This window comes from Schistocerca cancellata, chromosome 7 (genome assembly GCF_023864275.1).
Source record: "Schistocerca cancellata isolate TAMUIC-IGC-003103 chromosome 7, iqSchCanc2.1, whole genome shotgun sequence".
NCBI classification, from domain to species: domain Eukaryota; kingdom Metazoa; phylum Arthropoda; class Insecta; order Orthoptera; family Acrididae; genus Schistocerca; species Schistocerca cancellata.
The window spans coordinates 315,760,993-315,776,925 of record NC_064632.1 but is presented as its reverse complement, the minus strand read 5'-3'; the positions used below and the strand labels follow the sequence as shown (position 1 = coordinate 315,776,925).

The 15,933-nt window shown below is 37.8% G+C and overlaps 1 protein-coding gene across 1 annotated transcript in view; it reads right to left on the bottom strand.

Moving 5' to 3' along the window:
- Window positions 1-15,933, bottom strand: part of LOC126092748 (leucine-rich PPR motif-containing protein, mitochondrial-like) — a 245,182-nt gene that overhangs the window by 159,947 nt on the left and 69,302 nt on the right. Inside the window, 6 exon segments of the mRNA XM_049908474.1 lie at window positions 74-265; window positions 502-733; window positions 855-1,122; window positions 5,982-6,104; window positions 15,816-15,885; window positions 15,887-15,931. Coding sequence (XP_049764431.1) covers window positions 74-265; window positions 502-733; window positions 855-1,122; window positions 5,982-6,104; window positions 15,816-15,885; window positions 15,887-15,931 — 930 coding nt within the window.

The following is a 15,933-nucleotide window of genomic DNA, read 5'->3' as shown; positions in this document are numbered from 1 at the left end:
AAACCCTGTAGCAGCTTCTTTATGTATGAATTTCTCATTCATTTCTTCTATGTACACATTCTTGGCAGCTTACCCGGTTTACATGAATTAGCTGCTTGATGAAAAAATTTCCAGCCGAAAACGAGTGCCCTTCAGGAACCACTGGTGGAGGCATTGTCTTTAATATCTTCATGGCTATTTCTTCCTTGCCATGATTAACTAGTCGTAGAATTAAATTAATAGCATCTTGGTTATAGCCTGCCAACTGCTGCATCTTGTCAATGATCTACATGAAAACAAAACAAACAGAAACTGCCACATATCTTTAGAGGTACAGTGTACTTAAACTGCATTACATGGGCATGATCATCTAAACATTTACAAGTACAACATTTACTGATATGAATACCAACTGAATACAAAGACACAGGTGAGTGCACCATAAGTATGTTTGTAACGTAAGACGTATGCGTAACTTTTAAAAAAAGTTATACATTTACTTGAGGTTTTGGGCATACTTACTTCATCAATAAATTTGTCATGCCCATTGACAGCAAGTTCATAAATTATTTCCATAAAATCTTTATCTAAAAGAAACACATTTTTTTCTTGACTTTCTGCAAAGACTTTTCTTATGGAGTCAATGTCTCCACGTTTAGCATATCCACACAACAATGTAGTGTATGTGTCTGAGCTAGGTTCAAGTCCAGCCTGTCGCATTACACCCAAGATACCAACAGCACTCTCCATATCACTAGAAAACACAATCAAATAATATGAGAGGATTTTTCACAACATAAATTTCGCTGTTATAATTCAACTTCTTATATATCAGACAGCAGGAGGAAAAATGATAAAAACAGAAAAGCTCTTACTCAGCCCTGGAATGTCCCATGATAAGAGCATTAAATACATTTTCATTGACTGGAAGCTGTTTTTCCCTCATGAATTCTAAAATTCGTGTGGCACCTTCAATGTCTCCCCGTTGGCAATATCGAGCTATAAGTCTCTGATAAGTAACACGGTTTGGCTCAACACCCTTCTGCTCAAGATCAGCCAGGAATTCAGTAGGGGAAAATTCATGTTCATTCTCCAAATAAACACGAAGCAATGCATTGTAATGGCTGATGTCCAAGGGTACCCCTAAGACAGAAAAAAAGGAAATTACAAAACTGAAAGATAAACTATTTCTGACAAAGAACTGAACAATGAAGATAAAATATAAGCAATGTTATAAAATTGTGAACATTAACTTGCACAAATTGTTCAAAATATATTTAAATGAAACTGAAAGTTCATATACAACGTGTAAGCAGGTTGACACAATGTCTGCCCCAAATGTTTTGAGTGTTGTGTGAAACTCAAACAGACGGGAATGAAATATTAAAAAAATTACAAACACTATGTCACAGAAGCTCTGACATCAGTTTAAGGGTTTCATTGGTATAAAGGGCATCATAAAAGAGCAAGAAGCCAAACGATTGACTGAATGTCTCTCAATACCAACATCAGATAAAATGTATTGAACTAAGGAGCTCTTATCAACAGAATCATCAGTAGTAGAGTGTGTCTCATTCTACTCTTCAGACTGAAGGGAAGTGTATTGGATACCTGCTAGAAGCAATATTTTTTTTTTTTTTTTTTACTTTTTAAAAAAATTCTATACTTTTTTCCAAATTGGATTGTTAATAACAAATACTGACTCATAATTTTTAATAAGTATTACATGTTTCATAGTTAATTATTAACTGTATGAAAATGAAAGTATTCACAATAAATTAAAACTTGATACAAAAATCCAAAACATCAAATACAAAATTAAATGATTTTTCGTTTTATACTTTTTCAAAAGTATATGAACAAAAGAGTTATTGATATACAAAATTTTTCATTTAACGATAAGGCATTCTGTGGTTTTGTTTCCAATTTCAATGTGTAATGAATGTGATTAATAAATAAAAACAAAAAAGTTACTTTTATTTTAAAAATGTGGATCAATATTTGCTATTAACTTCTCAATTTGATAATTAAAAACTGATTTGCATACAGGCACAATCAAAAGACTGTTACAATTTAGTTTTCTGTCAAAACCTTCTTCAGCAAAGAAATCACATACACATAAGCAAGCACATCTCATGTACAAATTACTGCTACCGCTGGTAACAGTGGTCAGACGTGCACGAGGTGTGCTTGCTTGTGTGAATGTGTGTGTTTTCTTTGCTGGAGAAGGCACTGGACAAAAGCTGTAATGTGTAACAGTCTTTTTGCTAGGCTTGTTCGCAGCTCAGTGAGTCATCTTTACAGTGAGTAGCAATCTATTCTTTTCCTAATATTGTCAATTTGATAATGCAATTAATATAAATTCAAATAAAAGAAAAAAATATTTACTTCCTGGAAGAATCAAACAAATGTCATTGTGATTTGAAGACTAGGATGATAACACTCGGCTAAGCAGTGGATGATTCTGTTAGCAGAAGGCTTCAACTGTTTTATAGTTTACACACATCACTGATAGAAAATTTTCAAACTCTCCCTTCCCATCTGTTTTTGAGAAATTGATGCTGGGGCAGTGATCTTCAAATCAAATCCTACAAGCCAGAAGAATATTAAAGAAGGCCGTTCCACAACAACCCCTCTTAAGATGAAAGTCTCAGTCTTAGAATGATCACTAATATTGTTGTATTGCCAAAAAAATATGTTAAGTGCACCTTTTATGAGCATTTTCACATGAGAAATGTGTGTACTTAATGTATTCCCCAAGTTTTGACTGACGATCGGAAAAATATGTACAACTCAGTTTCACAAGAATAGACTGGTTGTTTGACAAATAAATTGAATTTTCTTGAATATTTCATAAGCATTAACGAAATTTGTTTACTAGTAGAACCAGGAGTAACACCATGCTCACTAATGTTTTTTGACAGTAGAGAAGTCATCATGGAATGCATTGGGCAGACAAGTATTTGAACGTGTGACAAAGCAAGTCATGCACATACATCACTCAATCCAGTGTGCTTGTATCACTCATCATGACGTGTGGACCCACACTGTGTTTATGGCGGGTGAACGTTTGTCTATGAAAAACATTTCAGCACTTCCCCAACTACCTTACAATACAAGCATAGTCAACTGAATCAAATTCCATTTGAATGGAAACAATTCTTGGATCACTGAAATTTTCCAGGAGTCTGTGACAAGGAACTCTCCTTCATTTTCTACCTTCGTGACACACTTCACAACTTTTCTAGTCACCGCTTCTATTTTCTTGTTTCCTAATGTTGGAAACACTGTATCACCATCACAAGCCTCTTCAGTATCAGCACCAAAAACAAAGTTGCCTCAACTCTTTCTCTTCCACCACTGTTGCCACACATTTCACAGCCACCACGGCTTTCATTAAATGGTGTTAAATTACACCTTGACCATTAATATTACTACTACTGATTGAGTTTTTCAAATTTGCATCCATAGGCTTAGAAAAGTATTTACCAAATCTTTCAGCTTTAACAGTATTTCCATTTTTCATTCAATAAGTCCATTTCCTATTTTGAACACCCTTTAGCTAGTTCAGGCCACTCACTGTTGGATAGCCTACTTTTTTTAAGACAGAATAAGCACAGCAATGAATACTGATAAAGCATTGTCAAATCATACAGGAATTGATATGAAACGTAGATGTACAGCTGTTGCAACTAGCGACATTATCAATCACACTCCAACTGAACTCAACTATGAACTAAATTCTATGCTAGCATCAACACTACTACCCTGACTGCCATATTTTCAAATTACGTAATTTTTTATAGTTCTCTCAGTGCCTACACCCAAGACCTACCTGACCTACAGGTAAACATAGCTGCCAACTTATGGAAGATGTTGTCAGTAATCACATGGTAAATACGGAGGCAGGCTTGGGGGGCCTTGTCCAGAAAATTTTAAAAATTATACCTGATTTCAGGCATTAAATGCTGTTTCAGACACTTCCTGACCATAAATAAAGATTTTCCAGAAATAAAAAACAATGTAAATGAAAAAAACAGGTTTTTTCAATAAGTCAGCATCTAGCAGAAGTTGTTCTTTGATGTGACAGCATAAGTTGATGAAAAGACTTCTGATATCTTTGTAAAACCCGGTAGCTTCTAGTGCCTACATCGAAGACAGTATCTTATTCCGTTTTTGATATATATATTTTTCCCCCCTCCGTAACTTCAGTTCCAACAGACAACCAGACATATATACCGCCCAAAGTTTGATAAATCTCACAATGAAATCTGTAAATAGGGTATTTACGATGCTGTGAAGTTCATGGATTACTGGCTCATTTTTCTGAAGGATTCCATGTGCTTTGGTAAATAACAAAAGAATATTCTGCAAAAAAGAAAGAAAAATATAGTTTAGTAACTGGATCTTTTGCCCGGCTAGCCGCACTGTCTAACATGCTGCTTCCCGAGCAGGAAGGCAGTTACGCTACGTCAGTGATTGCTGCGCAAATACAGTCTCCACATACGTGTGCACCAGCATTACTCAACCATTCAAACATTTGGGGTTCACTCGTCTGGCATGAGATGTTCCTAGGGGGGGCCCACTGGGGGCCGAACCACACAATAACCCTGGGGTTGGGGGACTGCTGTGGCCTGTTGTGGGGTTATGAATCACTGAGGACTCTGGGGGTTGGGGGACTGTTGTGGGGTCATGAACCACTGAGGACTCTGGCGGGACGAAGCCTCTCCATCATTTCTAGGTCCCTGGTTCATTTAGAATAGGGTGTAGTCTACATAAGTGGGAAATCTTATTTTTTTGCAGTTTCCTCATTGACAAATTTTTGCCATAGGTTTCCACTGTTCAATTATTCTTTATACAGGCTGGAGCAAAGGGGGCCATCTTGTACACAAAAATCAAAGTCTGAAAGCTTAATGTATTTTTGAAAATACAGAGAAGTCAAATAAATGAAGTACAATTAAGAGCCATCTATTAGAGTTTACTGAAATGCTCATTATGTTAAGTATGAGTATGTACAATGTTTACACGAACAGCAGCATAGTCAAAAAACATCCAATTTTATAGAGTTCAGTAACACGCATATTTGAGTTTAACAGTAGTGTCTTTTTGAACTTTTTTCAGACAGTAGTGACGATGCATTACAAATTCTTCAGCATGAAAATGTTCAAGGCTTTACACACCTGTTTGTGCAGATATATATGAAGCCAGTGGCAGGAATAAGTTTGTATCATTATGTGTGGTTGTACTTTCTTCAAGAAAGCAGCAACTCCTCTTACATATATGTCTCACCACTGTATTTGCATTGTCACATTTTTTCCAGGTAGTTCTATCCTTAGCAGCTGTTTGCTCAAGAGATTGAGAATGTCATCTGGTTAGAAAAACTGCCACAGCTTACAGACAAATGCCTTGAACCTTGTGACACCACTTTCTTTGAAATCAGTTTTATTCCTATCCTTTAAGCTGGCACGGGCAGAACGAAACATTTTCATCGCCACTCAATGTTACCTATCTTAGTAAACTGTGGTGATGAAATTATTCATAGACAGCTTTATTATGTACTGAGAAAATCATCATGTACATTTAACGAGTAGTACATTTTCTGATTTGTGAAGTACCTCCTCCTGTAATTTTTAGTAATTTCCCATAACTCCATGATTAAGGTGATGAATTCACAACAATTACAGACAATCCTTAATAGTTGGCAGCCATGTCTAAATCCAGCCCTCATCATATGAAAAAGAAAGAGAAAGGGGTTGGAAGGAATGAGGCTATTCAAGGAAAGGAGAGTCACAAAGAGTAAGAGAGCCGGTGGAATGTCAGCAGGAAAAGATGCGAGGGAAACATCTCACCTTTTCTACGTATTTCTCAGTCAGCTTCTGCAGAAAAAGTACAGTCTTTCACTATCATTATTTGGTTGTAGCTTGATATGCCACAAGAGAGAAGAACAAAGTTGCAAATTGGAAATGAATGCACAATAAAAACCACAATATTCTTGAACTTACCTAGGTTTTCTAATGTTTTCCATACTTCATTCACAATTTTTGTCCTCACCTCAGGAGATTCTTCAGGTACAAGGTTTCCACAGCATCGTATAATCAGAAGAGACTGAGTGCTTGTGGCGCAACCTGTGCACACAATACTCATAAACACAAATGTCATTACTCATAACACAAATGTCATTCTGAGTTTCAATATGCAGTAAACAGCAAGAAATAAATTAAACTTTTAGATTCATATGTATGAAGTTTGTGTGAAACGATGCACACAATTCTTGACAACCAAAAGTTTGCAATACTCTGACAACAATTGCAAGAATGAGATCTATTTTAATCCAGGCACTATAATTGTTGGTTCAAGCACAAATACTACAAAATGACTTCAGTTACCTCACATGACATCACAAGGTGTGTGAGAAAAGTAATCAGACTGATTTTTTTTTTAATAACAGTTTTGTCCCCTTCAAAGTAGTTCCCTTTGGCAGCTAAACACTGGCACAGTCATTATACCCCGTCTTGGTAGCAGTGCTGAAAGGCTTCAACTAGTAGGGCCTTTAAGAAGTCAGTTACATTCTTTTGAATGTTGTTCACAGTTCCAAAATAACATTGTTTTAAGACTTTTTTCAAGTTCACAGGGGGGGGGGGGACATAAAAAACCAACAACAACGAAGTCACAAAGGCCTCAGATCAGGTGAATAGGGGTGCTGTGGAACAACACGAATGGCTTTTGATGTCAAAAATTCCATGACAGATGTGGCCATGTGACATGAAGCTTTGTCATGATGTAGCATCCACTTGTCTGCATTGTCCAGTCTCAATCGATTCACCTTTTTCCTGAGTCTTTCAAGGACATCTTTGTAAAACATTTGGGCGACAGTTTGTCCAGGAGGAAAAATCTCACAAGAGTGCACACATGTTTGACATTTTCATTGCTTTTTGAAGTTGTAGGTCTCCCTGAGCGAGGTTCACCTTCAATGTGTTCTTGGCCTTTCAAAGGTGATTTGTGCCAGTGGAAAGCTTGTGCTCTTAACCCATTAGTGGCCATTGTCGCTTTTTTGGGACGCGTATATTTTACTTATTTCTACGTAAGCAATGGAGCTTTTAGCCTTTATTGTTCAAATGGCTCTGAGCACTATGGGACTTAACAGCTGTGGTCATCAGTCCCCTGCCTTTATTGTTGCACCTGTAGATTCAACTAACTGCTATAATGCCTGTAAATGTAAAATAAATAACTTTTTTCTAAGTACTTCATGTCAGGAAAATTATAAACTTGCTGATTTTTTGTTCTCGCACTTGGCAGCACTGTATGTCTGCTGGTAGTTCCTGGATGACAATGAGCTGTGATTTAGTTGTCTGGGTGTGTTTGTTATGAACATATCGATGCCCGTGTAAGATTAAGTATACTTCAGATTTTTTCAAGTAAGTGTAATATCGATATATTTTATGCGTCCCAATAATGGGAAAATGGCATGTTACATTATCATTTATCGTTGATGTGCCCTATTCTTGTATACACGTATTATACAGAGAAGAACTGCATTTTACATTCTTTATATCTACTTTTTTTCATATTATATTCGAATTTTATGATTCCAACAGGATAAAAACATGCCGCGTGGGCTTACACTTGAAGAAATTCTAGCAGACCTAGAGAACCATCAAGGGAGTGATAATGAAGATGATTACGTAGAATTGGAGATTACCGTATTTACTCGAATCTAAGCCGCATCTGAAATTTGAGACTCGAAATTCAAAGGGAGAGAAAAGTTTTACGCCGCACCTCCAAATCGAAACAAAGTTGGTTCATTGTAATATGAGACACAATTTAGGTCGAATGAATGACGATACAGCTACAGTAGTTTGGTTCAAGTCGTAAGCTTAGCAGTTAAGCTTTACCAGGTAGCCATTGCTATGCGTCAGGTGCTCCGTCCGTATTTATACGGGTACCCTTCCTTTTTCGCGTACTTCGTCTGGTTTGAATTGATTGCTTATTTTTCTTTGATCTGATAAGTGCCGTTCTCTTTGTTATAGGTGTTTACATCACTCTAAGCTGAAAATGCATTACTGTACTGTGTCATGCATTGTTTTTCGCATTCTGATAATGCGTGTTTATGACCTGTCGCCGCTCGCGGCTTGGCTTGCTTTTGTGCACGCTAGCGCCGCTTACAATTAAAGAGAGAGAGAGAGAGAGAGAGAGAGAGGAATCGTCTCATTAGCGAAACAATGGCAAGAGACTGCTATTTGTTGTTACTTACAGTGCTGCATTCTTTGATAATGATCAGCATGAACCAAATAATAGACAGCGTATGATAGATGTTCTGAACAAGAGTTTAGTGAAAATTTTTCTCCGTTTGAAAATCTTTGCAGACGCCTCTTTAGTACATTACATTCTGCACTGAAATTAGAGTCATCTTAGATTTAAAAATCTAGTCAATTGCCGTGCTTCATTTCTGACTGTATCACTATTAGGCATAAGAATAATACGAATATGACATGATATGTATATTCTTCCGCATTTGCTTTGTCACACTCTAGTTTCGTAGTTTATTAGGCAGACAGGATTTAAATGAGTTAGCAGCAAACACGAAAGAATACATGGCAAAATGTTTATATTCGTATTTTCTTACGGTGAAGAGAATACTGCATGTGATTCACAATTCATAAAACTTCCTATAAGGAACCATCTCTTCTCACAGGTAGGAAAAAATTCAGAACGTAGAGTTGGCCATATTGACAAGCATCCCAGTATTGCCAGTCCGAGTTTTGTAGTACATTGAAATGCTGCTACATTCGAAGATGGACAATGCGGAATTTGTATTTACTTCGTTGGATAATGTATGAAAATGCAGTGGTCGAATCTCGAAGCGGAGAAAAAAAGCTCGTCTTCCACCTTTTTTTATTTAATTTATTTACTGACGCAGAGGGTTTGGCGCCAGTATTTATCTTTGTGCCTGCAAAGCATGCCTGTGTAGCGCTACATATATTCGATGGCAGAAGTTAGTTGTGCGGCACCTACCAACATTTTTCAGAACACACACAGGCAGACATAGTGTGTATATGTGCGGATGGATGTGTGTGTGTGTGTGTGCGCGCACGCGTGTATACCTGTCCTTTTTCCCCCTAAGGTAAGTCTTTCCACTCCTGGGATTGGAATGACTCCTTACCCTCTCCCTTAAAACCCACATCCTTTCGTCTTTCCCTCTCCTTCCCTCTTTCCTGACGAAGCAACCTTGGTTTGCGAAAGCTTGAAATTTGTGTGTGTGTTTTTTATTGTCTCTATCAACATACCAACGCTTTCGTTTGGTAAGTTACAGCTTCTTTGCTTTTAGATATATTTTTCCCACATGGAATGTTTCACTCTATTATATTCATATCATTAATTTGAACCCAACAATTACGTTTGAATAGACATTCAATAATATTAAAACATTCTTTATTTATTGTTTGTGTTGTTTCTTACAATATTATGCATGGAGAATAAGGTTGTGAATTTGGATAGGGCATTTGACCAATATCCCAAAAATGGGAAGGTCTGTAGTTTTTGTTCTAATAAACTGAAAATTTTCAAAACAACTTTTTTTCAATTAATCACTCAATGTAATGTATTTATGCATAAAAGTTTCCAAAAAATGATTCGATAGAGTTTTGGCCAGTAATGGGCTAAGGAATGCTTCGCATAGGTCTGTTTAAAATTTTCGAAGGTCTCACTAGCAGATTCCCTAAGTTCAACACAAAACCTGATGGCATAACGTTTCTCTAAATTCTGTGCTCCATTCCCATAAGACACAAAAAACACAGCTTCACTGATGAAACTCTCAAAAATCATGTCATGGCTGTACAGAGCTGAAACTTGGACTGAGCATCTGGAAGGAATGAACACACTGGTTTACAGAAATAAAACAACACTGAGTTGCCAGATCGCTTGCAGTGTTGTCATTCTCATTACTTTTCTCACACACCTCGTAAATCACACATAGCATTAAGGAACATAAAAGATTCTCCTTTTGTTTGCAACCAAACTGATGAAATTTTAGTTTCCACATTTTATATGGACATGAATGTACCAGCTTTAATATTATGAGTAGTAGTAATAAATGTGTTGGTTAACAATCAATTGTTATTTTGATTGGTTAATATATGGCTATTATGAACAAATTTCAGATTACAACTGGAAGTTCAACAAGTCCTCATGTAGATGAAAAATTAAGGTTCAAAAGTCAATCAGCAGATTTTAACAAAATCTGGCAATAAACAGTTCACCTAAAAAACTTGGGAAGGAAACACAAAGAAAGGAAGAATCCTCTCAGTAGTTCCTTTGTCTATACTCCCTGTACATCGTGTTTCTCCCTCTCCGAGGCTTGGAATAGCTTACTTCTCCTCTTCTGGATCTCTTTCTATTTCCTCTGCTTCTGCTACTGATAAAGCCATACCAAATTCAAGTCTTTTAAAAAATATATATAACAACCTACATGCCTATCATCCCCAATACAGTAAAACCAGTGTTAACAGTCAGTAAATAAACCCTCTTCTTGTCTCTCGGTAATAACAACAATAATAAAACAATAATTATGACTACTATTACAATTATGGTTTTTAAATTTGTACATGTTTTATTGTATAGCAATGAATTTATTTTGCCCGATTAACTCAATACAAGAGAGAGAGAGAGAGAGAGAGAGAGAGATTGAAGTGGGCACCCAAAAATGTTCTACACATTACGAAAGGACCAACAGTGAATACCAATATCGGGGATGATAAGATAATCAACTTTGCTCAAGTCTCAGAACTCCTGGGCATCAGTTTTGAATCAGCACTGTCTCCCCCCCCCCCCCCCCCCCCCCTCCTCGGCCATACACCATGGACCTTTCCCTGATGGAGTGTTTTGCAGGCCTCAGTGATAAAATAAGCATATTGTAGGTGCAACCACAATGGAGGGGCCAAAATAACCAAGATGGGGAGCAGCATTTTCAGTAGCTGCAGGGTCAGCAATCTGGATGACTGACTGACCCAATCTTGTAACACTAGTCAACATGCTCTTGCTGTGCAGGTACTGTGAACAACAAAGCAAGGGGAAGTTAGAGCCGTTATTTTCTTTTTTTTCCCTGAAGCATGCAGTTCCACTACAAGGCTTAATCATGATGGTATCCTCTTGGGAAAAATATTCTCAAGCTAAAATTGTACCGCATTTGGATCACAAGGGAGAGACTACTCAGGAGGATATAGTCATGAGGAGAAACAAGACAGATTCCATGGCTCAGAGAACGGAGGAGAATTTAAAAATTGAAATGAGTAAATTGAATAAATCATGTCTCAAAATGATATATGCATTCACCAGTATAGTTAAAGTGAGACTGGCAATGTTCTGGTACACAAAAGGACTGATCCTGGCCGAGGACCATTCAAAAAGTTAAATTAAAAATGGTGCAAATTTTTATGTCTTCTGGCAAGATAAACTGACAGTCACGATTCATAAAAAAGTGACAAGGACAACTAAGGGAGTGCCTGTACTTCCCATTAACACCAGTTCTGTGAAACCAGGCCGTTTGGACCTGCTGAGGAGATCTCTGCATTGGATTAGATTACAAAAGCAATGTCTGGTTCACATGCTACTTTGTTAAAACTGGCTACATGTTTCAGCCTTACAACCATCACAAGATATAAAATCACAGCAGTGACAAATACGCACGTAGTCAAGTATGTGAAGTTATAGTTTTTAATAAAGCAGCATGTGAACAGGACAATGTCCTTTATAATCTAACACCAGTTTGCACACAGCAACAGCCACAATAAACACTGTGCACATGCTTGGCTCTGAATTGTTTCCCCATGCTCTTTACAACCCTCATCCGACAACACTGCATTAATATATCTTTTCTCATTTGAAGGACATGCTTAATGGTTAATAGATCAGGGGTGGAACAGTGAAATTTGTTGAAACTGGTCACAGTTTATATCAATGACCCGACAGACAATATCAATAGTAACCTCAGAAACTTCACACTTTTTGCATATGATGCACTTACCTATAATGAAATACTAGCCTATTAACATAAATGAGTCACAAATGGAGTCAGTAAACTCACAGATACCTAGGGGCGACCCACACTGATAGCCATGCAAGTTAGCACACTGATTTCGGGACTCAGGGAGACACGTTGGCCCTCGGACATATCTGCCTGACAGATTAACAATGAGGGTCGGAGTGCTGACCACACTGGATGTGGTTTGTAAGCTGTTTCCCCACATCCGACTACACGAATACTGGGCTGGTAAGCACAATCCGTCTCAGTTACACTATTTGCAGACAGTTTGAAAATGTTCTTACACCTTCACATGGGATAACACTAGACACAAACACAAATTCTGTCTCAGAGCGGATGAGGTGGCAGCAGGAGGGGCATCTGGCCACCTATTACCATGAATAATGCCAAACCAAGAATAACATGCCTAGGCTTTGAAAGCACGGGATAAGGGAAAATAAAAAATAGAGGGAAACATTCCACGTGGGAAAAAATATATCTAAAAACAAAGATGATGTGACTTACCAAACGAAAGCGCTGGCATGTCGATAGACACACAAACAAACAAAAACATACACACAAAATTCTAGCTTTCGCAACCAACGGTTGCCTCGTCAGGAAAGAGGGAAGGAGAGGGAAAGATGAAAGGATTTGGGTTTTACGGGAGAGGGTAAGGAGTCATTCCAATCCCGGGAGCGGAAAGACTTACCTTACGGGGAAAAAAAGACAGGTATACACACACACACACACACACACACACACACACGCATATACACAAACACAAGCAGACACATGAAATGTCTGCTTGTGTCTGTGTATATGCAGACACATGAAATGTCTGCTTGTGTCTGTGTATATGCGGATGGATATGTGTGTGTGTGTGTGCGCGAGTGTATACCTGTCCTTTTTTCCCCCCTAAGATAAGTCTTTCCGCTCCCAGGATTGGAATGACTCCTTACCCTCTCCCTTAAAACCCACATCCTTTCGTCTTTCCCTCTCCTTCCCTCTTTCCTGACGAAGCAACCGTTTGTTGCGAAAGCTTGAATTTTGTGTGTATGTTTGTGTGTCTATCGACCTGCCAGCGCTTTTGTTTGGTAAGTCTCATCATCTTTGTTTTAGATATATTTTTCCCACGTGGAATGTTTCCATATATATATGTGATGAGACTTAGCAAACAAAAGCGCCGGCACGTCGATACACACACAAACAAACATAAACATACACACAAAATTCTAGCTTTCGCAACCAACGGTTGCCTCGTCATATGTCTGCTTGTGTCTGTATATGTGTGGATGGATATGTGTGTGTATGCGAGTGTATGCCCGCCCTTTTTCCCCCCTTAAGGTAAGTCTTTCCGTTCCCGGGATTGGAATGACTCCTTACCCTCTCCCTTAAAACCCAAATCCTTTCGTCTTTCCCTCTCCTTCCCCCTTTCCTGACGATGCAACCGTTGGTTGCGAAAGCTAGAATTTTGTGTGTATGTTTGTGTGTGTATCGACGTGCCAGCGCTTTCGTTTGGTAAGTCAAATCATCTTTGTTTTTGGTATACACTCGCACACACACACATATCCATCCACACATACACAGCTGTGTATGTGTGGATGGATATGTGTGTGTGTGTGTGTGCGCGCGAGTGTATACCTGTCCTTTTTCCCCCCTAAGGTAAGTCTTTCCGCTCCCGGGATTGGAATGACTCCTTACCCTCTCCCTTAAAACCCATATCCTTTTGTCTTTCCTTCTCCTTCCCTCTTTCCTGACGAGGCAACCGTTGGTTGCGAAAGCTAGAATTTTGTGTGTATGTTTGTGTGTCTATCGACCTGCCAGCGCTTTTGTTTGGTAAGTCTCATCATCTTTCTTTTTAAATATATTTTTTCCCACGTGGAATGTTTCCCTCTATTATATATATATATATATATATATATATATATATATATATATATATATATATATATATATATATAATGGGACTAACAGGGAATATTGAATGTACACGAAAAAAGGTGGCACAATTGTTAACAGGCTTATTTGACCCACACGAGAGCTACGGAAATTTTGAAAAACATAACTGAACAATTCTTGAATAAAGGTGTCACTTATCACACGGAAGCTTGTTTATAAAGTTTCAAGAAAGAACATTAAGTGAAGAATCTAGAATTATAGTCAGAAGTGACTTCTAAAGCCACTTTCTTCATGGATGGGATACAGAAGCTAACTGTGTGGAAGCTAAAGGGTATTATCTTGTGAGGGATATGTAAAAAAGCAAAGTGCATCTTTTTTTCCTTGTGTGGAAACAGATGCATGGTGTCATGTGAAAACTGCCATTATTTTTAGGCATGATACTATAATATTTCCATTTTCTTATTTACAGTGTGATGCTAATATTCCAACTCGTTCATTCATGTATCAATCTTGTGATGTCAAGGATGCATACAATAGGAAGATATGATACTGAAAATAACAAACAGGATTTTTCTGAAGATCTTCCTTACAAATCAAGCAGTCACATATTTCAATTATATAGACTACCACTTTACATAATTACCATTTTGTTAACTTTTTATAAATGGGTAATGAGCACCGTTTAGCTCATTACACTATATAAAGTCCATGTATTTCCTTAACTACGCACAGAATAAATAAAGGAAACTAAATAAAGATGTTCATGGGTTAAACAACAGTACACGGTGAACAATTTTTTGCTTTTCTCCACCTAGTATAATTATACTATTCTCCTCCACCAGCTAGTTTCTAAATTTACATGCATCCAGAACCCTATGCAGTTTTTATCATTTTAGTTCCACTGTAGCATCTGCTACACAGTTGACTGCCACTGCTGTGCTCGATTGTCAAGTCCCCGCCAACCAGTGATGCTCAAGTGTTTAGTGGTGTAGTGTCATGTGTGCATGATAATAAGTGATTCACAACTGTCGACCAGCTTCTGCGGCAGCTGCCAGAGGCAATAAGTTTTTACATCTCTGTGTATTATTTATTCCTCACTATGACTTTTTATATGTTTTGTACGTTCCTTTTTTATGTTCCTTTCTTGATTCTGTCACTCCAGGTTACAGTAGTAACTGCTTAGTGACTTCCTCTTGAGTATTTGTACATTCAAGAATGATTTACTTCAGAGAATATGCTCAGAGGACCAGTCAACAGAGAGTAATAACTGCTATGCTCCCAGTTCACCTTGTTTGCTGAATACAGTTATTGCAATAAAGTATTTTAATCCAGTAAACTTCTAGTCTCAGTACGTTCACATTTTGCAAAGGCCAGACAGCACAAATTGAGATGCACCTGACACCATTATTATCTTAATCAGTCTACATACTCATAATCAATTAGATTCTTAATATATTATAAATATGGGAGCAAATCAAATAAAACCTGATATTTTCAACTGCAGTGTCATGTGGTGAACAGACTGGTGAATGTCTTTGGATGGATAATGACTGAAAGAGGGGGGGGGGGGGGGGGGGGGGGGGAGGGGTTGTCAAGAACTGTGCGATCTGCCTTACTCATAAGCACCATAACAACTGAAACAAAAGAACACTTGCAACTTGGAAAAAAAAAAAAAATGAAATTTCAAATCAAGAGATTTTGCTAGAAAGGAGGCGTGTATAGGCTAGTTTGGTGTGTGTGTGTGTGTGTGTGTGTGTGTGTGTGTGTGTGTGTGTGTGTGTGTGTGTTTACGGATTTCACAAATTTGAAATTTTCAGGTTATATTAACATGTGATCATTGGAGGATGTAATCAAACACTTATTATGTAAGATACCATTATTATAATAGAAATATAAATCATAACAGGGACTTGTCTCATACGAGCATGTCGTAGGTCTCCCAGAACTTCCTCCAGCTCTTTCCTTGTAATTCTTCCAGTCCTGCGGACATCCCTGATCAAGTCTTCGTAAACTACGGTCCAAGTTCACCTCTTGATTCT